The sequence below is a fragment of the Camelus ferus genome, chromosome 6 (assembly GCF_009834535.1).
Source record: "Camelus ferus isolate YT-003-E chromosome 6, BCGSAC_Cfer_1.0, whole genome shotgun sequence".
In the NCBI taxonomy this organism is placed as follows: Eukaryota; Metazoa; Chordata; class Mammalia; order Artiodactyla; family Camelidae; genus Camelus; species Camelus ferus.
The window spans coordinates 10,438,331-10,464,512 of NC_045701.1; the positions used below are offsets into that span (position 1 = coordinate 10,438,331).

At 33.9% G+C, this 26,182-nt stretch overlaps 1 protein-coding gene across 6 annotated transcripts in view; it reads right to left on the minus strand.

Annotated features, from left to right (window-relative positions):
• TCF12 (transcription factor 12) overlaps nucleotides 1-26,182 on the minus strand; it is a 328,909-nt gene that overhangs the window by 150,524 nt on the left and 152,203 nt on the right. For all 6 annotated transcript variants that reach the window (XM_032481110.1, XM_032481108.1, XM_014556715.2 and 3 more), the window contains one exon: nucleotides 20,110-20,212. In XM_032481110.1, coding sequence (XP_032337001.1) covers nucleotides 20,110-20,212 — 103 coding nt within the window. The remainder of the gene's footprint in view (nucleotides 1-20,109; nucleotides 20,213-26,182) is intronic.

Below are 26,182 nucleotides of genomic sequence, written 5' to 3' on the forward strand. Positions count from 1 at the left end.
TATACCTTGTCAGAAGAAATGAAAAAGATTTAAAAATCTCACCATGGGATTCAAAGTTATTTAACTCTGTAAGAGTATCCCAAATAAATTAAGAAATTTTAAAAGAAAGTTTTTGGCAGTCTTTAGCAATGGTTTCAGCTTCAAAATAAAGCTCATTAGTAAAAAATTATGCTAATTGTGTAGTTTATTCCGAAAGCCTCAGATTTTCATTCACTTAAGAAGTGCCTTCATTTACATTCATCCACTTCATTTATATTGCTAAAGCCATGTACAACGAAATAGCAAAGATCAAAAGTTTAAATTTAACAAGAAAAAAATGCATAGAAAAGCAAGTTTTAGTAATGGTCTTTTTCCTTTCACAGTTGTTAATGTGAATCTCTTTTTCTTTTTTGCTTTAATGTCAGTCATTATTTTAGTATTTAGTTTGAGTGTTTGATTTTCTCATCCACTCAAGATTTCTTTCCATTAAATCAATTAAAAGTTAGTTTTAGTTAGTCTATCCTGCTAACTTACACAACATTATAACAAAACTACTGCTGTTCTTCACCTGGAAATTCTTTCAAAAAACCATTTTATATATACAGAATAAATCTGTTTTTTTATTCCTACAGCTAATGAACACATGTTCAAATTGATAAGTCTCTCTTTCACAAGGTTTAGTCTATGACTATAAGATGGCTACTTAACTATGCATTTTCCTGAACACATAACTCCAAATTTAATTTTATTTAAATAATATACTCCAATGGTCCTAGTGAAAACAGGAAAGAAAATGACAGGGTGAACTGGTTCTTTGTGTGGTTCTACTTGAAGCTAAGAAATTATAGTAGCAGTATGGCAACAGTGGAGACTCTGGAATGAGAGAGCTGAGTTCTACTTTCCAATTCACAACTTCATAGCTGTTGAGGCAGGCCTGCTAGTTGACTTCTCAAGTTTGTTCCTTTACCCATAAAACAACGCTGCTGTAAGAAATGAATGAAATGATTAATATAAACACTGCTTATAATGTCTGGCCCATAGGTATGTGCTGAACAAACTGAGGTTGTTATATAACCATAATTATTATGAGAAGTATACTCTTTTTAATTCTTTTTTCTTAGTTTTTGGTTTGATATATATTAGATACAAAAATCTGAAAATACATCTGCTGTTTGGCTGTCTGCCTGGCAAGACCGTTGAAGTAGAATGATGAGTGATTTGATCCAGGTAGGTGGGTCTGAGGAAGTAACACACACCAACAATGCAACCACTGACTAAAAAATCTATGACGAAAAATGTTTCCACAGTTATGAAGTTCAGAAGGTCTCTGACAGCTACACTGTAAATTAAGGTAAACATTACTGTCTGAGGCTGAACAAATAGGCCAGATGTCAAAGTATAATTAAAAAAGAAAAAGAAAAAAAAAAGAGAAAAAGATATTTCAAATGAACAGCATGTATTCTAGATCCAGAGCACCTATTAAAGGGAATAGAGGCCCTTCATCTGTGTAGTTCTTAGTTCAATCATACAAAGACTCAAGACACACAGTCAGTGATTCTTTAACAAGGGTTAACAGAAAAATAAGAGTTAATTTGCTCAGACCAAATTCTTTCCTAATTAATCACTGCCCTTCAATTTGCTCTTTTATTTAACATTTACAAAGGTTGATATTGATGTTTACTATATCTCACTGCCAGGGGACCAAGCTGTGTTGGTACTTAGAAAGAACACAATGGAGGTGCGGCAGAGTAATCCTCAACATTGAAGCTTGCGTCCTCCTACTGCCAGATATATCCTGGCCTAGCAGCCTCATCCTAAATACTGCAGAGCCAATTAAATCGATCACTGGACTGAATACAAGATAAGCCTTCCACATTGCAAGAACTGATAGAACAAAGATAACAGACAAAAATGATTTGATAAAAATTATTAACAACAAAACTTTATTTAACATGCCTCCCTGCTATTTTTCAGTGTACAGATTATGTAGTTGAATATGAGCTCTTCACAAAACAAAAACAATTTTTAAAATATCTGTAAGCTTTCCTATGTCTCTTATGATCCATAAAGCTGCTTTTGAAATTACCCAAGTGTTTTAACAACAGTTCTCATATTAAGAGCTGTGGGATTCAAACTGAAATAAAATGACCTTATCCAGAATTGAGGGAAATGTTATTACAAATTTTAATTTATCAGTAACAGAATGTTTATTGAATACTATCAATGTGCTACATACTATGTAAGCTGTTTGCACTGAGTATGCTAACGTCTTTGAATTTTCAAACCAATCCTATAACTCACGTGTAATCACTATCCTGCATTTATATATAAAGACACTAAAGAAACAACAGCTAGAATTTGAACCCAAGTGGTTTGACATCAGTCTTGCTGTAGGAAAGTTACTCTTACCTATAGTAATGAAGAGGATTTGTTCATTCAAAGATCTTAAAATTATAGTAATGTGAGAGGTCATTTTCTTACAATGTTAGCAATACCTAATTATAGATCTGATTTTTACTATAAATATGAAATTAGTATGCTTTTCTTCTACTTTTTTTTATTTTATTGGATTTTAAAGATCCTGGTAGTTGAATTTCAATATAAAACATATTTTTCTACTTCAGTCTAATTTTTCCTCATAAATAAAACTTGTCATTAAAAGAATAAAGTTACATGGTTAGCAGCCTGACACTCAGGCCGAAGATTGGTAACACACTCTTTGGAATGTAGAAACTTTGAAATTTGGAAACTTAGTACTCAAATCAACTCACACCCAGAAAAGAGTCAATAAAATTTGTTCATAAATCACTTCATCATTCTGTTCCCAGGCTTCTTCTCAATTACTCTATCATAACTAAACAAAATACCTGCTTCCCACTCATTAAATTATGTAGGAAAATACAAAATGCAGTAGCCTAAATGAAACGAGAATGGTAATTATTATATAATCTATACTAAATTATAACCTCTCAGAAGACAGGATTTTATAGTTCTTAAATATCATCTAAATAATTACAAAAAGAAAAATCCATACTTAGAAAATATTACGCAACAGTATCTCCCAAACTAAAAAATAATACATAATTTATGAACCACTGAGTTCCATAATTATATTTATAACTCAGCTATATTAGCAAACTGTAATTTATTTGTATATGAGGAAGTGTTCATATGTGGAACTCAGAGTTAGTACAGTGTGATGGTTAAAAAGATTTAAGCTTTGCAGACAGGGAGACTATCATCTCCTTATCATTACTAACAGTATTTAGTAAGAAAATATTTAAGATTTAATGTAATCCCTATCAAATTACCCAGGACATATTTCACAAAACTAGAACAAATTATAATAAAATTTATATGGAACCACAAAAGACCTAGAATTGCAAAGTATTACTGAAGAAAAAGAGGCTGGAGGAATAACTCTCCCAGACTTCAGACAATACTATAGAGCTACAGTAATCAAAACAGCATGGTATTGGTACAAAAACAGACATATGGACCAATGGAACAGAATAGAGGGCCCAGAAATGAACCCACAAACTTTTGGTCAACTAATTTTTGACAAAGGAGGCAAGAATATACAATGGAATAAAGACAGTCTCTTCAACAAATAGTGTTGGGAAAACTGGACAGCAGCATGTAAATCAATGAAGCTAGAACACTCCCTTACACCATACACAAAAATAAACTCAAAATGGATCAAAGACTTAAACATAAGACAAGATACAATAAACCTCCTAGAAGAAAATACAGGCAAAACATTATCTGATATACATCTCAAAAATGTTCTCCTAGGGCAGTTTACCCACGCAATAGAAATAAAAGCAAGAATAAACAAATGGGACCTAATTAAACATACAACCTTCTGCACAGCAAAGGAAACCATAAGTAAAACAAAATGACGATCTATGAAATAGGAGAAAATCTTTGCAAATGAAACTGACAAAGGCTTGATCTCCAGAATATATAAGCAGCTCATTATGACTTAATAAGAAAAAAAACAAACCCAATTCAAAACTGGGCAGAAGACCTAAACAAGCAATTCTCCAAGGAAGACATACAAATGATCAATAGGCACATGAAAAAATGCTCAGTATCACTAATTATCAGAGAAATGCAAATCAAAACTACAATGAGGTATTACCCCACACCAGTCAGAATGGCCATCATTCAAAAGTCGACAAATGACAAATGCTGGAGAGGCTGTAGAGAAAAGGGAACCCTCCTACACTGCTGATGGGAATGCAGTTTGGTACAGCCACTGTGGAAAACAGTATGGAGATGCCTCAAAAGACTAGGAATAGACTTACCATATGACCCAGGAATCCTGCTCCTGGGCATATATCCAAAAGGAGCTCTACTTCAAAAAGACATCTGCACCCCAATGTTCATAACAGCACTATTTACAATAGCCAAGACATGGAAACAGCCTAAATGTCCATCAAAAGATGACTGGATAAAGAAGATGTGGTATATTTATACAATGGAATACTATTCAGCCATAAAAATGACAACATAACGCCATTTGCAGCAACATGAATATCCCTGGAGAATGTCATTCTAAGTGAAGTAAGCCAGAAAGAGAAAGATTCCATATGTGGAATCTGAGAAAAAACAAACAAAAAACAAAACATAAATACAAAACAGAAACAGACTCATAAGACATAGAATACAAACTTGTGGTTGCCAAGGGGGCAGGGAGTGGCAAGGAACAGGCTGAGATTTCAAAACACAGAATATATAAACAAGATTATACTGTATAGCACAGGGAAATATATACAAGATCTTGTGGTCGCTCACAGTGAAAAAAAAATGTGACAATGAATATATGTATGTTCATGTATAACTGAAAAATTGTGCTCTACACTGGAATTTGACACATTGTAGAATGACTATAACTCAATAAAAAAAAGTTTAAAAAAAAGAGAAAAAAGAAAATATTTAACCTTGCTGTGCCTCAGTTTTGTCATCTGTAAAACAGACATATCACCACCAATCTCATGTATTTTTTCCTGAGGGTTAAATGAGACAATGCTATAGAAACAATTAGAACAGAATCCAACATAATGAGGTCCTGTGTAAATGGTAGTCTGGGAACTGAACAGGAGAGAAGAAAAATGGCATTTTCTTCCTCCTCTTTGAGTACAGAGGGAAGAAGCATATCTTTGTTTTCTTCTTATCTCTCACCATATAACCCTCTCCTATTACCTAGCATCCCCCTGCTCTTCTGGTACCCAGGGTGCTCAACTCTTTACTGTAAATCCTGGCAGTGATTTGTCATCCACAGTACATCACACTTCAAAATGACTGAATTCCCTTCTCCCTCAATTAAAACTTGTCTTCCAGGAATTAAACAGTCCAACTTGACTAAGTTTTAGTAACACATTAACATTCCAACAGATTACGCTTATTAATCCTAACCAATCACCTGTAGAATATAAGGCAATGAGACAAAATTAAAATTTAGGCAAAAATAGACAGACCAGCCTTTTCTAAGAATTTGCTTACAGATCTGCTAAGTCATTTTTACTAGTCTCAGCTTCTCCCAATATAATCCACATGTCCACCAGGTTCTGAGTACTTTCAAAACAGATTCCATGGCAGTATGAAGGTAAGCACAGCCAGCTACTTATAAGTTACCAATGTCACCAATGTCCCTGCTAATTTCACAATAACTACAAAATCATATTTTGATGTTGAAAATTTAGAAATTGTAGAATTTTTATTTACCTTGATTAGATGCTAACATCTAGAATAGAATACATTTCTATTTTATTTATTTGTTTATATAACTATTCTATAAACATCTGAATGAAATGCATTAAAGTTGATCAATATCAATAGGGACCAAAATACAATTTTCAAGAGCATTTAACCTTTGATGTTCTTTAATTTTTCCAATTAAAGAAAGAGTGAAAATCCATTACTTACCCTCTGAAATAAGTGGATTCCCAAAGAATCTTTATCTTTTAAAACCACAGAAATAGGACAAATCTGAAAGCTGAAAGTATTCCCAGACTAAACCGAAGCTCAGTCAGACGTTTAATTGTTTGAGAATTGTTTTATTTTTACTGTCATGCAATATAAATATAAACAAAGCAAAATGAAGATGCTTCAGGTTAATTTCAATTTTCTTTCCTCTTTGCTTAAAACACCCTCATTTTAGTTTTGAGTTTAATAAGTAACTGCTTTATTCATTCATTTATTCACTATGCACTTACTAGTGCAAGACATAAAGGACAAAAATATAAGACAACTTAAAACTCAACCAAGTATATTATGAAACCAAGAGCACTGTCTACTTGGAAAGAATGGGAAGAATCAATGCTGAGATTTTGCCAAACAAGAACCAGTTTTGAGAGAAATTCATGCATCCTAACAACACTTACCAAAGTTCTTTCCACCCCACCCATATCACCACTATCTCCACATAAAATTGTAATAATTCATGTAAAAATTACAGTAGGTTAAACAGCCTATATCTTTTCCAGTAGCTGATAAGCACCTTGGGGTCACTGCCAACCATAACCATTTTTCCAAATACTAAGCTTCTGACAGGGTAATACATTCAAACGTCAAAGAGCAAAAAAGGTAAGGTAACACTTATGTAATCGTAACTGAGGTAAGAACAAGAAGATTTCTTATAGTTTCACACCACTTGTGATGCTAGTCTATTCTGCCCATGTTTTCAAAGGCAAAAGCATGATCCATTTTCCTGACAATGTGTACTTAAAATGTTTCAAAACAAAATTCTGTAAAATTAAATCTAAATAATCAGATGAAAAAAGTCTTGATTTTTCTGAACCCAGACTGATCATGTTAATTAAATTTTTCCTACTGTGTGCTTTATTGACCCTTAGAATCGTATCTTTCGAGGCAACCCATTAACACTAATCAGATATATATTGTTATGCTAGCATAAGTATGCAGGCTGAGAAAGCTATATCTTTGTAACTTGCTGGATAATTTAGGAGTTATCTTTACTTTTTCCAAATTTCCAAAGTCTGGTTTCCTATGACACTAAATGATCTCCGTATTTTCTCATTAGAAATATGGATCTTGAATTAAAATATTATTTAATCCATTACATGTAGCTTGATGGCCATTATAGCCTCTCTAATTATGCTCCTTCACGAATTAATGCTTTCTAGATACCTTATATGTGCATTTACTTTGAGTAGGAATTCCTAATGATTGACTGAAAAACAATTTTGATTTATGATAACGTGTAAATGATTTAAATGAGTATTTAATAACATCAAATAAATCTCATAACTTTAAACTAACATTTTTAATAAAAAAGTTAGAAAGCCAAGTTAAGCTACTTTGGACAATTTCTAGTCATTTGAAATATACAACAGTATTTAACATTCATCTCAAGAAAAGTAAAACACTATATTAGACAATAGGTTAAGATAAATAATCTGAACTAGTTTAACTAGTTAGTACTTAATCTAGGCCAAAGGTTCAAATTAACTAAATATAAGTTAAAACATTTAATGTTAAGAGATACAAAAATTCTAATATCCTTAAAGAAAAGCCTAAGCTAATTACAAAGATTTACAGAATTATTCTTTAAATAGCACAGAATTTAACAGACTGTCCAATTTACAATATTGATAATCATCACCCTTGTACATATTTCTAACTAACTGCTTTATAGGAAATAAGAAATACAGTTTTTAAAAGATCAGCTGTCCCATTCCCTTCCTAAGATAGGATCTTAGTTCTTTTACAAGAGCTGACATCTTAGCCCTTCTAGCTTTCCCCAGCTGACCCCACACACTGAAGCTACAAACACCCAGAGAAAGGAGACCCACTGGGGAAAATTGTACTCTGCTCAGCTTTGCATGCATCAGTGGACTTCACAGTAGATAAATATAACCCACAGCTAGATTAACTGACACAATGAAGCAAAAAGGGAAATTTGAGATTTAGCCACTTCATCTTAAACCTCTTTTTAAGTAAGGGGTGGTTTGTTTTTACTTCAGCTTTCACATATACAAAAAATCTGCCCCCAAGGACTCATCCACACTTCTAATACTAATCATTTTTAAAATATTTCTAAAAGCCTTAAATTAATAATGCACCATAATTTATTATGATTTTTAAAGATCCACAAGTACAGCCTTCGTTTTTCACAAATGACGCAACATTTTTGTCAACAAAGAGGCAAGTTTTTGAAAATTTATTTTTGTCTTTCTACATATATTTAAAATAAGACTTCTTTAAAAGCTTAGAAAAAGTTTTGATAAATTACAGAGAATCTTTAAATATCCAAGGGGAAGTTATGAATTAGCCTACTGATGTTTTTCTCAACTCTATTTCCAAGAACCATCCTCAGTTCTCCCCCACGATTACCTCAAGAGACTGAAACTCAGAACTCCCTCTAAGGAGTTGTTTGCCTAAAACACCTAACCCCAGAGATAATCAGAAGAGCCTCACGTGGATTCTCAAACTCTTCCTGCAGAGCCAGCTTCCTATGACCAGTGAAACACTGGAAACTGGGGAAGAGTCTCATAAGTAGCATTAGCATTTTAGAGGAGAGAAGGGAATTTTTCACATCTAATAGAGATTATAAATGGCAGTCAATTTAAACCTCAAAACTTATTTCTCACTCAAGTAAAACTGAGGACAGGCCCAGTCAAAATCTGTTGTTGCACTGTTCTACTTTGTGCCTTGGGGAAAGAACGGTGACAAAGATCAGCTCTCGGTGATGTTTATCACTAAAAAAATTAACTTTAGGACATTCTATATTTTTCTTTGACATGCTTACTATCTACCTCTGACCCCAACCTCTTGCTAATATTTTTCCATGTAAATACTCAATTCTGAAGCAAAGATTATCTTGCTTTTTAAATGTTTCCAAGTTGTTGATGTACTTAAGAACACATATAAGGATTCTGGACTTTGATGTTTCCCACTCCAAAGGTACAACAGTGCTGTGCACACAAAGAGAAGGACAAGTGTTGACAGAGTCTTCTTCTTACTTGCTAGTATTACCTATTACAATTGTAGTTTCCTAAAAATAAAAGTTAAAGAGACATTCCTGCCTTAGAAATACATGGATTTTCAGTGATTTAATAGGCCACAAGGGCGACTAGTTTGGTCTAAATTTCCATTATAAATGTTTCTAGAGAAATAATCTCTGCACATCCCTGAGCCTTTCTCTTCCCTTCTGTATTTCCTAACCAACTCTCCTATAATTCCTATATTCTCCTATATTTCCTTCAGTTAATTTCTTTACGTATTCAGTCATCTATTTGTATACATACTTTTTAATTAAACTTTTCATTTCAGGTAATTGTAGATTTATATGCAGATACAAGAAATAATGGAGAGATCCTCTGTGCCCTTTACATAATTTCCTCCATCTTGTAATATCACAGGGATATTGACATTGCTACAGTCTACCAAACTTATTCATATTTCCTCAGTTGTTTTAAAATTTGTATGCACACACGTGTGTGGTTGGTTCTATACAATTTTATCACATGTGTAGGTTCATGTGTCCACCACCACAATCACAACACCAAACAGTTCCATCAGCACAAGGATCCCTTCTGTTGTCCTTTTATAACCACGTCCACCTGTCTCCTTAACCACTAGCAACCAACAATTTGTTCTCAATAATATAATTTTGCCATTTCAAGAATACTAATATAGACAGAACCATACATTATGTAATCTTGTGAGAGTGGCTTTTTTCCCTCAGCCTAATTCACTCATGATCAGTCTAAACTGGTGCATTGATTAATAGTTCATTTCTTTTCACTTCTGAATAGGATTTCATGTTATGAGTGTACCACAGTTTGTTTAACCATTTACCCAGTGAGGGCCATTTGGATAGTTTCCAGTTTTAGCTAATATGAATAAAAGTGTTGTAAGCATTCATGTTTAAGTTTTTGTAGGAAAGTAAGTTTTCATTTCTCTGGGATACATAGTTATGTAATGAACTGCCAAGATATCTTCCAGAATGGCTGTACCATTTTACATTCCCAGCATACATTTTCCTTTACATCCTTAGGTTAAATTTACTGGTGGAGCTACATAGAGACACAGTGTACTTTTTAAAATGAGTATATAAATTTATCTTCATAGGTATGTTTGGGGCACTGTTTTCCTTCTAATAGACATACCAAGGTAAATTGGAAAGTTAAAGCACATTTTATAAACTAAAGAGTTGGGAAGTTCAGATGACCTGCAATGTCCTAAAACTGTTCACTGCAGTAAAGCTGATCAAAGGAATCAGGGACATTCTTTTTAAAAAGATGTAAGTGGATATAGAGGATACACATAACAACACACAAATTGTAAGTGCATATATACGTATACCCCTCCAGTATCTCTAGGGAAAAGTAAGTTACAAGCAGACACCTATTCCTAATGCCAGTACTTTCTTTGTAAAACACCTAAATACTTACAATTTTTTAAAGAAGGCATCTGATTGAAATCTTACTGTAAAATGAATTAAAACAAAAGCTTATATTTAATGTTCTCCTATCTTGTCTAAACACAAGCACATGCACACACACAAGAGTAAAAACATTCTGCATTTAATGTTGTCAGTAAATGACTGCATAATTCAATTTCCCTGAAACCATTAGCCTGTATGAAAGGAAAATAAAAAGTGGATGAGAATTCTTTGGTGTGAGCATATTTCATTTTATGAAAACCTGAGAAAGAAAACATTTATAAAAATTATCACATAACAAATATAGCACTATGTTTTCTTAAATCTTTCATGTAAAAGAGAGCCTTAACTGTGAAGATGAATAGTATATCAAATTTGAAATTTTCTCAACCACACAACATTAAGCACTGCACATGAAAAAATTTATATATATTCTATAAAGTGCAACAAAAATCCGTAACTTACATTTATCTTACAAAAACTGTTCAGACCTAAGCCTAGAGAATGCAGTATTTTTACAGCACACACTCTTTGGGAGATTCCCAAGCTAGGAGCGCAGACTCTCACTAAAGCAACAGCACTTTTCAGATGATCGTGCCATTCTCACATTATCCCCTCATCACAGATTCTCTCTCTAGACTCTTCTCCAAGGCGAGTCCCTGAAGATCTCTCTCTCTGTAGAACAGCCCCACTGCCACAAATCCACCAAGCTGCTTAGTTTTCACTTTTTCCTCTCCTAATGTGGTAGGCTCAATTCACTACAGCTACAATTTTATATTACTATTTTGAGAAGCAGTTTTTTTTTTAAACTTCAGATTACAGAAACCTAAGGGAGTAATAGAACTTCAGATAAAGGAAACCTGACATTTGCCTAAAAACCCAACTATTAATATCACATTTGACGACAAAACAGCAGGAAAACAACTCACCTAATAAGTAACTTACCATTCTGTACAGAGGCAATGAAGCCCTGGAAATTTTAGAAATAATTCACCACCACCACAAACACCAATCACCATGTCTGGATATTAAAAAAAAAACAAAAACACAAAACAACCCTGGTATGTTCCACAGAATTTCACATATATGACTTATCACCTCTTCAAAAAACTGAGAGTGTTGCTGTTTAAAGTATTTTTGTTAAATTATCTAGAACAAGATTGGCAAACTACAGCCTGTAGAGCTAATCCAGGCCACCAACTGTTATTTTTATAGCCCATGAGCTAAGAATAGTTTTTCACATTTTTAAATGGTTATATAAGTACCTACATAATATCACTAATTTTGCCTTCTGGGCTGCAACTCTAAACTATTTGCTAGCTGACTTTTTGCAAAAAAGTTTGCTGATCCCTGATCTCGGGGATCAGTGTAGAAAAATATGTAATAGAAATTGTAAAATTTATGACTATAAATAAACTAATTGATTTAATTTGCTGTAAAATGGCTTTGAACTCTACTCCCATTTAATTGTGACTCCCTAGAAATTTCATACAATCTGAGGTGTCTGACAACCCTCCAGAGGTATTCTCAAAGTGAAAAACAAGTATGTAATTTAAGACTGACTGTTACATACTTCACCACACTACACCATGCATATGCCAATAGCTACAAAATATTTTTCAAGAGGACAGTATTACAAAAAAGTACAGCCACATACATATCAGAAAGCCCTAAAATACAGTGAGAACGGCAAATTCTACTGTTCTTAAAAATCTAAAATCCCAAATAACAACAACAAAAACCCAACCTGGGGATCATGGAAAATGTGAACTATGAAAACCAAAGAATGAATCTTCTAAGAAAAAAAGAAAGAAACTGAGATATGAAGGCAATTACAAAAATGGTGGATTGACACTCAAGCAACACTCTTGACGGGCTTCACTTGAAATGCGAGGTTTACTAAGTAACAGAGCACAGTACAAAACCTACACAACAACAGGATAAATACCATGTGAATACCTTCAAACAAAAACACTCTACAGTTTAAACCAAAGCAATACAGGATATGCTTTCAAATTAAAAAAAAATTCACTTTTATTTGGTGGCTAATTGAAACTTGCATAGTAAATCAACTACACTTCAATAAAAATAAATTTAAAAAATTTGCATAAAACACTGTGACCACTAACCAAGTTAGTACTAACTCTTCACTTTGAAAACAGTTCCAGAGTTTCCAAGGTATGAGGAGTACCAACTGTGTCTCTCCCTACTTCCATCTTTATGACAAGTACACAATTTTCAGCATTCCCAATTGAGAATCACTGAGCTAGATGACTTTCAGCTAAGATGCATTCCAGCTCAAATATTCTATGAGAATTTTAGTTAATACTTAAATAGCTTTTTTAAAAAATAGCATTTATTTTTAACAAAATACTCAAAACACCTATAGTAAATAATAAAGACATTATTATAACCAGAAGTAGTGAATCTGAAATACTACCACATGGGAGGTATGGTCTCATAATGCTGCTCTAGGACTTTTCCTAACCAAAACAGTGCCCCAAATTTTCAACTGTGTGGTTCTGAGATTATACACATCAAGGAAAACTGTCAGGCTTATGAAAGTTCCTTAATGAAAAAAATCATTCCCTTGTTGTCTAATAACCAAGTAGCACAGCCCCTGTCATTTACCCCACTACAAGCTGGAAACAGAAAATCTTCACTTGGTGAGAATCAGACACAAGCAATGGGAAGATTCAAGGAAGAACCATTTGTCAGATCTATGCCACTGACCCACTACGAAGATCAGTGATTACTATTGACCAGAGAGCATTCAGATGAGTGACAAGGGGCAAATGGATTGGGTAAACAAATAAAAATAAAGGTGACCCTCCTTATATGAATCTCTGGAGATACCAGTTTGCAAGGTTGCAGAGTTAAGCCAATGTTGTGCTCTGATGAAAACATTCACTAATGACCAGATAACTTAGGAAAAAAAAAAAAACAGTTAAATATTACAGACAGTGTGTCTATATCAGGCTTGAGTCAATGGCACTGTCGGTCAATCTTTGCTGAATAACCCATAATACAAAGTAAATACAAAAGAAATTCAGTGAAAGTTGAACATCCTGCAAGAGACTAAAAATTCCACAAAGTCCTTGAAAGTGATTTTAAAGAATCATTTAACCAAACACAAAAGCCACTGATATATTAGAACCTAACAATTAGAGTGGTTAATAACTGAAGAGAAAACCAACAAAGTTCAAATGTGAAGACATTTCTATATTGCCATACAATTTTCTGAAGAAAAAAAAAATACCAAAAAACTTAATTCTTTGTTCACTTAAGATCTAGTGGATAATATAAACTGTTTGTTTTGTTAATATTACTTTCTAATTTTAGCTTTAATTTTCAAGATCAAATCCCAATCAAACATTTTTCCCCTCTCTGTCTTCTGAAAACTTGGCATCTCTCTTAAGCAATTCTAACTAATTCTCTTAAATCCCTCCAGGACTAATTACTCTTAGGCAAAAAGGGAGTCTATATAGGAGTACCCCTGAACCTCTGGAATCTCTTTCAAAGTGAGGTGTTCTACTAGTTTGGTCTCTCCCAGACTGGGTAGAAAAGAAACTTTTAGCTCATCTCTGGCTTACAGGAATGGCTTCGAAAAGAATGGCTATCAAGTCATTTTAACTATGAAAAGAAGCTGCTTTTCAGTCTAAGGTGGCAGTGAGGGGCTTAGAAGGAAATGTTGCTGCCAGGAATGGAGCATCACAAGTAAAATGCATATATGCATTGAAAGAAAACATTCCAAACCACTAAGGAATAAGGTAACCTGTAATATGGGAGCCAGAAAGGACAATGTACAACAAATTGGAAAGACTGGATTGAAGGACTTAGAAGCAGATAACAGGAGACAGGAACACTGCACCCCTACCCTTTCTCACTTCTCAAATCTCCTCTCTGCCCAATTTGCCTCTCCAGTTTTATATCATTCTCTCAACAAACACTTTAAAGGAGAAAGAGCGGGATCAGATGACAGTAATTGAACCGTTGGATCCACCATGACTAAAGTCAATCTACTCCCAGCCATTTGGGATATGTAAGGCAAAATTCCACTTTTTCTTGTATATAGTTTAAGTTAATTTCTGTCACTTACAAGAGAAAGAATCCTGACTAATAACAGTTGATTAAATGCCATTCCACAATAAAACTTTTCCTGATCATTTCTGGCTGTGCCTTATCTTAATCTTTTCTGAATTTCTGTAAGAATTTCTTTGTATTACTCACATTATATCAGTATAATACTTATAGAAATTACTTCCCCTATCACACTAATCAAACCTATAAAAATAGACCAAATCTCACTCACTTTTGTATTCTGCCAAAGAGTGTTTTCATACAGTTAGGGCAGAATAAAGGGATGGATGGGTACATGAAGGAGAAAGAAAAAGGCAGTCAATAATTCAGACTGGTTAATGAGAGTTTAGGCAGTAGCAAGAGGAAGAAAAAGATATAAAAGATGTAATGTAGAAAAAGGAGCAAATGGACAAATGGCTGAACATGAGAGGAAAAAAGAAAAAAGTAGCGTAGTAGATGGGGGCTATGAGCCAAGATAGAATCAAGAGGGTTGGGTTCATGTTTCCTAATTAGCTACTCATTACATTTTTCTTGGTTTTGGTTTCTTCAATGGTAACTAGGTTCATTCACTCAAATTTTCCCCAGTCTCAACATTCTGTGTTTGTAAGCATCCAAGTATTAGAGAATGCAGATCAGTGAGTAATAACTGATATCCTTTCCTGAGACTTGGGGTTAATAAAACACTACAGAAAGTATAAAGCCCTTATCCTTATAAAATACTGTCAAACCAGATACTAAGCCATACTGTTTCCCCTCAGGACAATTATAATCCTTTTAATTACCTTATCCATCGAAGGAATTTCTATACATAAAAGTTAGAGATCTGAGGGCAGAGTTCTATTATGCTATGATATTCTGAAAATGGTGATGCTACATATTTTTTTAAACTCCAGGAGACTTCTGGATTAATCATAAATTATAGTGCAGGCAGAATCAAGTATACAAAAGAGTTTTCTTTGACATTTGATTGTCTGAAATACTGAATACACAGGAAAAGTGTACCCGGGTCTAAAATCCCAGATAAGCTCACAGAAACCTATTTAATCCGCAACGAAATGAAAATAAAATGTAGTAGCTGCTAACAGAGGGTCCCTTTAAACTCTTAGGTAGGGAAGGGTAGGGCTGAGCAAATACACTCCAACAGCAATGGAAGGATAGGTGGTTTGTTTTTAAGTCAAATAATTATAAAACAGGTTTAACAAAAATTTACCCCAACAAATGGGTCCAATCTGTTAAATTAGCTAAGATACCTAAAATGAGTTATAAAAATACATGCAGCAATATTATTTACCTTGCACTATTTTACATTTCAAAGAACTTTCATGTATTATCTTTTATTTTTCCCTTAACATAACCTACAAGTATACCTCAGTATGTGCTCCATGGAATAGCAGTTCCCCAGAGGCTAATGATACCTTTTTACAAAACCGCTTCTGTATCTGGGATGTGATGGGCTGAATAAAATTAAATAAGCTTCCCTCTCTTTTCTTCCAGAGTCTTTAATATCCCGAAGTACAATTTGAATCTCTAGGAGGAGGCACGTGATATACAATGCTTTCCAAAGTTATGTCACTGGGGAACTTTTTTTCCATCTCTCAAGACCGGTGTCTCCATACTTACAGTTTAGGAAAATGATGAGCTACCAAAAACCTGAAGGCATTATATAGAAAGAATAAGTACCTTATATGCCTAAAGCACCTAATGGAAAGAACACATGACTGGAAGTCAGAAGACATAGTTTCTACATTCAGTTTTGCCACTGACTGACTCTGTGACCTCATGAAAAAACACAATTTTCTTGTGCCTTAGTTTTATCATTTGCAAAATAGCAATTATAATTCTAGTTGCAGCCTTTTCCAGGGTTGAATACAAGATATTAGATACATGAGATTATACAATTATAAAATTCCAGAGCTGCAGAAGGCCTGAGACTACCCAGCAGTATCCTCTCTGAAAGGTAAAGATTATTTCCAGAATCTGCATTAAAACACAGATCTCTTAACTCTCAGCCCTGTATTTTTTCCTGTGCCAGCACACATTGCTTTCACTTTTTAACAGATAAAATTTTAACAAAACATCTCTAAACACAAAATAGGTCTCAGGAACACAGCTGAAGATCTCAGAAATTAGGAAAATTGAAGGTAATATCTCACCTTAAGTTTCCCATTGACAACACATGCACACACAGCCTACAATAAGTAAAACTTTGAGAGACATGGAGGGGTAGAAAGATAAGAGTAGTTTATTCCACAGTAACTTAGGAATCGAAGGTAAGGTAGGCAATTCTAGGAAATGATTTGCTTTTATGTCCAATTAATAAATTGGTCCTACTAGTACCAAAAATACATCTAATCAACAAAAGATAAATAAAAGCAAATATTACTGAAATTAATGAAGGGACTAAGGGTGGAGAAATGGATGAAAGCAGGACGAGGCTAGAAGTATATAGATTATTTGATGATACTACTGCAATTCACTACTGTCAAAGCTTTGAAGTTTTACTATTATCAAGAACAGAACTGTTTGATGCTAATTACTTAATGACATGCCAAAAAGATGTACTTATTTCACTCGAAACATAAGAAAAGCCCCTTTTTCCATACTGACAAATCAACGGGGTAATTCTGGAATTCATTAAAAAGAACACTAACTGATCCAACATAATAGCTTTATTTCCTGTGTGAAACACTTCAAAATATCTAAATGAATATAGAAATAAATGTTTATGTGGCAAATTGTTCATTATTGAATCATTATCAACCCTTGTTAGACAAAATCTCTCATTTTTGCAATATGCAAAATCATTAAAGTGCTTGAGAGCTCCATCATGAAAGACAGTGGCACTATACAATCCACTATTTCTTCAGGCAAATGTGCTCATGGCTGAACATAATACGAAAAATAACAACATTCCCTAGATACACAATTTCACCCCTCCTTAAATGATGTTTTTATATGCTGACAGCAGTGATGAAATACGCCACTGCTTTCCAGTTAGCTTTAACTGTTTCTGTGCACTTATCATTCACAGCATCATTCTGAAGTGTTCACCTATTATGATATTAGGTATCAGCAGTCCCAAATGCTTCTAACACTGCCATGCACATCTCAGTTGTGCTTTAACAATGCATGTTTTACCCTGAAACTCCCCTAAATTATCAAATGGCTAAAAAAGTGAATTATCCACTATAATTCCACTCAGTGCTATAAACCCACATTTCTGGGTATCTAACAGTTCAATTACTTCAACTCACATCAAGTGGGATTGCCTGTTGCTGTACAGAGCTGCTCTACAATTAAGAGACATTCATTTCTAAAAGCAAGCTATTGTAATGCAGATTGCTTAGATCCAATTGTTAGATACCTCATTTGATCATTTTTACCAACAATAAAGGGAAGGAAGTGTTGTAAATCAGATATTGCCAATGACCAGTGAAATCCTTTTCAACATATCTGCCTAATCTTTTCAGGGTCATTTCTCCCTTTCTAATAAGTAAATTAACATTTTTAAGATTAGGCAGTTAAAACTTACAATGATAATGTACAGCTGCACTTGATTAACTGTACAATGCTGTTCAGATGAATGCAGATTTTTTTCATTTGTATTGCAAAGGGATCAATCTGTTTATGAGTTTTTTTTTTATTTCAAGACTTATTTTAGATACTGATTTTATACACAAAGTATGGATGACAAATGAAAGTATTCTAATAATTATCTGTAAACTGAAAAAACATAACAAGCATAAAGCTCATAATTACTCCAACTAAGAAAATGTTACTTCAAACTAAATTACAGAAATATTTTTAGTCAACAGCTGCTCAGAGCAAGTAACTGATATGCATACTTCTTAGAATTCATTTATTTCCCACACTTAGCCCACAATTTTAAGTTACCTTGGCTGAAAGCTGCACTAATGCTGCAACTGTACTGAACTTAAGAGTCATCTCTGCAAGTTAAGAATAAAAGGTAAGAACATAAATATAAAAAGAGCAATTTCTGATTTTTCACAATTCAGAGTTATAGCCTCAATTAAGAAAGCTTAGTTCAATCTGAAATTACAAAAACATTGGCTATAGTATGCTCTACCACATTTACTGTAAATTAAATGCTACTTGGGGAAAAGTTATACTATAAGAGGAAATTATTTGGAGTGTCACATCTACTTTAACTTGATGGTAAGCTCAATAGAAAATTAAAGAGATAAATGAGAAAATTTTCCCTGGCCAAATGCAAAAATAATTATTTTGTTCTAAATTTAATTCCGATTTTTACCTGGAAATGATAGTATGTTTAATATCAGGATTTTCATTTGGATTAATGTTGAAATGTAGTGTCATTTTGAACACAAATTTTATCACTGATTACATTTTTTACTTTTGTGTCATACTTAATGATTCTTGCTTTCAAGTGGTAACTGCCTTAAGCAAAATCCACACCAGAATATCAGAATCTGTCTCCTCAATATTTTACAGAAGATAAGGAAAATAAACAAAAGACTGTGCAAAGCAAAACCATTTATAAAGAAATTGCAGACCACCAGGATTTTGGATTTGGGTAATCCACTTAGATTAGCATGGCTGTGTCTTAAAAGAACAATTCTGAGATCACAATATAGGTCACGTCCTTAAGAAATAGAGTAAGTAATGAAATCAATGTCAATTACACAAACCTTCCATATTAACATGACGCCACGGACAACCAGTAAGGAAGATTAAACAAAGCTTTTGTAATGTGCTCAGCCCCAGCATAAGCAAGAAAGAAAAATAATGTCATAAAACAGAGATTTTTTGGAATCAGGTTCCGCAAAAAGGTAAAACTAATGCTTAAATAAAAGAGTGGCATCCATACTGGGTAGAAAAAATTTTTTGAGCTTATCATTTCAGACTGAATGGCTATAAACGCTGACATAAGAAAGAGAGAGGGGAGGGAGAGAGGGTTGGAGGGAGGGTTGTTTTGCAGGCAGTAGGGGGAGATACAGAAAATGGCTAACCTTAAAGTTTTTGCCAAAATATAATAATCAGGTTTAGGTGGTGGGTAATATCCTTCAAAGTACAACCTTACTACTGCAGAAGAAAAATTTTAAAATCCCCAATATGAACCCAAGTGCTTAAAACAAATTCTGCAACCTCTAAATATACTATTAAGTTTTGATCAAATAGTGTCAAAAGAAAAACTGCCCAACATTGCTGTAAAATCTGAGTAGAATCTAAATCTAAAATCACTGCTCTATCATATTTCTAATTACTACGTATATACAACTGTTAAGACAATTAGTAAATCACAAATGTCTCTGAAATGCTTCTTCGTCCAGAAAAAAATAAAACATATGATGCTTGATGTCACAAAGACATGGCAAAAAAAAAAACCCCCAAAAAACAAAGACTCTGCCAAAATTGACAGTTAAAACGATGCTGCTTCCTTATTCAATACCAATTAACAATAACGCCCTAAGATAAGGATCCACATTTCTCAGTGAATGCTCCTCAAACTGAGCTGAACAAAGAAAGCCCAGATGCCCCAGAAACTCAGGAACTTTCTTCTACATACTTATGTGTCCTTCCTGGACAAGGGGATAAAAAATGTCTCTGACCAAAGAGGCTTTGTGAAGACTGCTTACAGAGAATTACCAACTTACCCATCAGATTTGAGTTCATGAAAGGTGTTGGGGACAAGCCTTCGTGGGCCCCTAATCGACTGTCATTCAAGTGATCACTGTAATGAGGGCTGTCTGTAAAACCCTAGAGAAAAAAAAAAAAAAGACCAGAGTATTAGAGAGATTATTTGGCAGTCCTGCTAATTGAGCATAATGACACTCATCTAATTAATACACAGACTTACAAATGGTCATTCCTAACCAAGTTTCTGTTTCATTACTTAAAAAACTAAATAGAAGTGCTGCTTTTATTCCTTTTAAGATTTAAAGTCAAAAAGTTTAATTCAATGATTTTAAAGAAAACTAGCCCTATGATCTCTTTATACCCAAAAGGTGAGTTCTATAGATGATATTTTTTTAAAAAAGGATATACTAAGAAATATATTTCTGAGTTATAATAAACTAGGAAAATGTTTATCTCTATCCTCCTTTCTCTGCCTCCATACTCCACTAATAAAGGGTTGGGCGATTACAAGTTTTACTTAAAATATTAAAAATAATTCAAAATCAATATACTGAAATAAATCCTTTCCTAAATGGCAAACAAAAATTTAGCAAAAGAAGATCTGCTTATGTTCCTTTTAATACTAGTATAACAAAATATACTCCTACAGAAACTGAGCCATGTAAAAGGAAAACACTTTATTAAAAAGTTACTTTGAATTCTTAAGAATCTGAAATGTGAAACTGCAGACACCATGAAAACAATAAATATGTTATTATTTCACAATAGGTGTTATTAAATTTTCCCTTATAACCTAAAGATGTTTTTTAAAAGCAATGGAGGAAAAAAAATGATACCAAAGTTTATAAATAAGTGTTATATAAAAGCTTCTGTGGATTAAAAAGTGTTCTGTTACACATACCATGTATAACATCACCTCACAAAATCATATAATTTCTAAACAAGGCTTTGAACCCTAGTTAATTAAAACTGCAAGTGGTCCCTACACGATTGCCAACTTAGAATGATTTTAGTAAAGATGAAAAAATCTTACAAGAGGCCCAAACAAGAGAGAAAACTGCCCAGGCTCATAGAAACCACCAAGAATCCCCTGGGACTATAAAATCATCAATCACTGAACATTTATCATTAGCTAGACTGCAGACTAACATTCAAGAAGACATTAATGGGGCTGAAATGGGCCGCACTATCTTTGCAGGCATGCTGTTAGTTCAACCAAAGGGCTAGGAACTGGGGGCTAAATAACCGTCAAATCATTACAATTGCTTATGGATGTATGTCACAACTCCTTCTGCTGTTCTGTTTTAAAACTAATCTTCTGGGAGTGCTCACTCCCAAATGAATCTTTGTTTTATTTTCATCTACTTTAGAATCACCGATACACATGTGACAGACATTTAAGAAGAATCCTGGTGACATTTACAACTTGGTTATGACCACAAGGGTGGCCTCTAGCAAATACAACCATGGTCCTGTATGTCATAGCCACATGTAGCAGAAGGTATATACAAAGGAGAATGGCTCCTAGCTAAGGTCATTCCTTGGAGTTTACTTTTGTTGCTTAAAACTTAACACTCCTGAAGTGACATACTGCTCTCTCATTCATCTGGGTGTTTCTCTCTGCCACTCCCTTTCACAGCCATTCGTAGGCATAGAGTCAAAACAAGGCACTGAAATCAACAAAAAACTCACTGAACTATTGTTTGTCATTATTAAACAATGATATTACTCTACAAAGATACCAACAGAAACGCATTTGTAGGTCAGCCACGTTGTTCACACTTCATTTGAATGTTAAAGGATAAGACAAGGTTCATTTTGCATGTTCTCAGTTCTCTTCATCCTTGAAGTACAATAAAAAGAACTTTCCCCCTTCTTGACTATAAAAATAAAAACACTGAAGCCTTTTAAAACTATTTCCTAAAGCACAAGTATATAAATAAAGTTAAGTTTTAGAGTATCATCAAATGATTATACACACATAATATATTAACTTCATAGATCACGGATATTAGAATTTAGCACAGAGAAGACCTATCTCTAAGCTCCCATTAATATGTGCTCAGAGGACACATTATTTTCCTATCACCATGTACAAACAATAGCAAGTACTGTCCCTTCTCCATGTGCACCCACATATTGTAAAGCACAGTGTATTTCCCAGTTCACTCATAAAATCTGGGATTGTCATACTGTACGAGAGAGGAATCTATAAACCTGTGTCATCACATACGAGCAAGATTTGAATATGGACCCTAAATATCTACTTACTCATAAATTATATGCATACACTACTAACCAGTACGTCAAACTTCAGCAAACTGTAATTTTGCTCATGTAAGATAAAAATTAAATAGAAATTTGAATATTTTACCTGCACCTCAAAGGTTCATCTTAGCGCATACAATTTTTTTGAAAAGCCACAGTCTAAAAGATAAGAAAGGGAACTTCTTCATCCATGCAAACTGATGCTGGAGAATGGAACAACGAAACCAGGCTTCAAATGTTTCTCATAGTTTTAGATCTAATGTACACAAAAACCTCACCTAAAAACTGGGACTGGCTACTGTTTGAGGTTATATATATATATATATATATATATATATAAAACTTGTGGTGAACCAAGATGAATAGTTACAAAATAATTTACAAACATTTAAATAAGATCAGTTCTAGAAAAATACAGTTATTTGTCAGTCAGCAATGTTAATTGTGTCAACTAGCTGGATAACACCTACAATACTGCTTTGCAAAGTTCAGTGTTCATATCAGTTGGCTAGAGACCTTGGTAAAAGACAGATTAAGAAGCATAAGGTCTTGAGTAGGGCCTGAGAGTCTGCATTTCAAACAACCAGGGGACGATGCTGCCACTGGTCCACACGCCATACTTCTAATAACGAGAACTTAGACAATCTGGAAGCAAAGATCCTTTTTATATATAGAAAGAAAAACCTCAAGTCTACAAAAGTGATAGGCAGGTTTCTCCCCCTCCTTCCACCCCAGCCAGAACTACATTAAGACATCAGAAGTAGAAGTTTCCGGGTAAGTATAAATTAGAGAGAAACACCGCAGTTAACAAAAAATATAAAGCAATTAGAACAACAAAATATTTTTCTGTATGCAGGTATCTAGTTTTAAGAAGATAGATGTCAAATAGAGTTTTAATGAAAGAAATGAGTTAGATGACCCAGAGTTTAAATAGCAGATCCTTTAAGTACCACATATAGTTGAGCAATGAACACGGATGCCTGTAAGTAGAAAAGGCAAACAGAAAGAATACCATAACATAATGCAGTACGGAGCTGGCAGAATAGCAGGGAAGGAAGCAGAATAATGCAGTGACTAGCCAGAGTATCGAAGGGCTAGAGCAGAAGGTAACTGCCTTTGAGAGAGGCATTGGGGAAACAAGAAAGAAACAAAACCCAAACAACCAACTGTTAAAATGGAGCCCAAGCAGATCAGTCACTGGTACTGAAAAACGAATGCTATTTCAATTTTGGAATATAAAGAAAGTAAACCAATGAGATCATTAAATAAAGAACTATCATAGTGCATATTTTAAAATGATAGAGCATTACTGTGCTAATAAAAGGGGTCAAACCTGACACCCTGGAGCTCCTAATTAAGATTCTTAATTCTGTAAAATGGTTTCACCACGAAAATAACCACTAATAAAAGTAAGATTTTCCTCCATGAGAGATGATAAACACTACATTATGAAGGACAGAGCAATGCTGTCAGATTCATCTATCATAGTAGCTTAGCAGCTTTTTAGCCAAAGTATGCTACTGACCACAAAGAGATTTCCAAATACACTCTAAAAATTACTGTTCCTGCCTTATGATAAAAGTGGAAAGCACTCAAAAGATTAATCACTGAAAAAATCGGTTGATACATAGAGATGATAAAAGCTGTTCAATTCTATACTTAAAATCTAAATAATTTAATTTGCAAATCTTAAACAGTCCCATCTATGAATACGTAACACTTCATAAAAGCTTTGATATTATGAAACCGGCTCTATACAATGTATTTTGTACTTTTCTCTATGGTCATTTCATAGTAGAGTTTAGAAACCTTAATCCCTGCTACAGTATAAGACTCTAAGTAATCAATCAAAGCTGCTACCAAATATTTTTAAGCTAATTTAAACTGCACATAATCAATCAAATCTTTTGTTCTATCAAAACCAAAACAAAACAAAAGCACCTAGTATTATTTACATAAGAGTGCTCTCCTCTTGTTTGTCTCCTCAAAAATACAAGAATTTTTTCATCGGTTAATTTTTTTAAATAGCTCTTTTTAAAAATTAATTTTGCCCAACCAATAAATAAGGTATAATCACCTGAGAACCCTCTGTAGGTGAGAACAGACATGTTTTTCCTAACCTATATTGCTATTTCTTTGTTTGAAAGCAACTGTTTGATCCTATTTTAAAATATTCTTTCCAATTCTTTTCAATAGTTAAAAAGCGATGGGGAAAAAGAGTCTTGCAATAGATTCACTTTCTCAGAAAAGCCTTCCCTGGCCCTAACCAAATATGAGTAAACTCATTTTGAGCTTCCCTAGCAGCATCATATCACTGCTCACACTTACTGGAATTATCTTCTTAGTTATCCATTTAAATTATACCAGAATTATCTGTTATAAAAGTACAGTACAGTGTAGTGGATAGATGCAGAATTTCTGGAGCCAGACTGGTAGACCTGAATTCCATCTTTGTCATACACTAGCTGTGTGACTTGGGGCAAAGTAGTATTTCTTGCTTCAGTTTTCATACCTGTACAATACAGACAGTAATAATAATACTATATTCACCTCACAGCTTGTTGTAAAGGTTAAATGAGTTATATGTAGCACTGGAAAAGTACCTGGCACATAGTAAGTGCACAATAAACACTAGTTGTTGTTATTATCACCTCAGAGTGTGTTACGCCTTACAAATTCTGAGAAGGCGCACACCATGTCTCTTTTTCACAATTACATCCTCAGAACGATGGCTGGCACAAACATAGCAGGTGCTCAGTAAATGACAAATGGATGGGAGGTTTCAGCTACTAATCTTGAAAATGCTACAGGGCATCAGATATTATAAAGGTTCAATCATAGAACACCCAATAACTAACTAGCAGAAAGAAAGTTGGTAAGGCACTAGCTTATCTAACTGGACTAAACAAGTAATCACAGATTTCTGGTATTCAAAGAGCCACAAGATTTCACACCAAGTACTGAAATCCTATAGCTTCTAAGTGGTCAAAGCTAACAGAATCAGCCAAAAGCCAAAAGATATCAGAAAGCTCTGAATGAGGACTGGTATAAATGAGCAGTCATACCTCAAAGAGAAGTAAAATGGAAATTAAAGTAAGCAGAAATAACAAAGTTTAAAGAGAAAAAAGTGTCCTTATTGTATTTCTTTATTTACCCTTTGGATAAATTAGCAAAATAAATGTCCAGATTATACTTTTTAAACAAATCCTTGAAAGTATCTGTCTCAGTTAAATATACCTATGAAAAAGACAAGTGAGTTGATTTGATCACAATGGGTTGTTACCTGAAAGCAGGGACTGTGTCTTATTTCACTCGTTACCCTAGCACTAGTGACAAGCACATTAATGGGCACACTGTATGTGACTAACAAAATTTGCTAATTTAATGAATGAGTGAAAATTGAACAATGCTCCCTATTAATGAATTAGGTCTGTGTCTGAAAAGCTACTTGATATTCAATATGTTATAGTTTCTGTTATCCTTAAATAGGTCAGGTGCTAATATATAATAAATTTTCTTGATAGAGAAATGTATTTTGTCATCTAGATCCACAAGTTCTTAAAGGGCAGTGATGTTTTATTTCTCTTAATCAGTTCAAAAGAGACCAGCACAGAACTTTCTATACATGTAAGTGCTTAAGTTTTTTCTGAGAGGATAAATAACCTCTTCAGGTAACTCTTTACTTATGAATGCTAAGTCGTAGTTTTGCAGAATTACTATAACCCCAGACTGAAGAGCAAGTCTTGAATTATGGGCAGGAGGAGAGGAAGAATCAAAATCTTTTAGAGGTGGAAAGGATCCTTGGAAGATATGATGGATCCA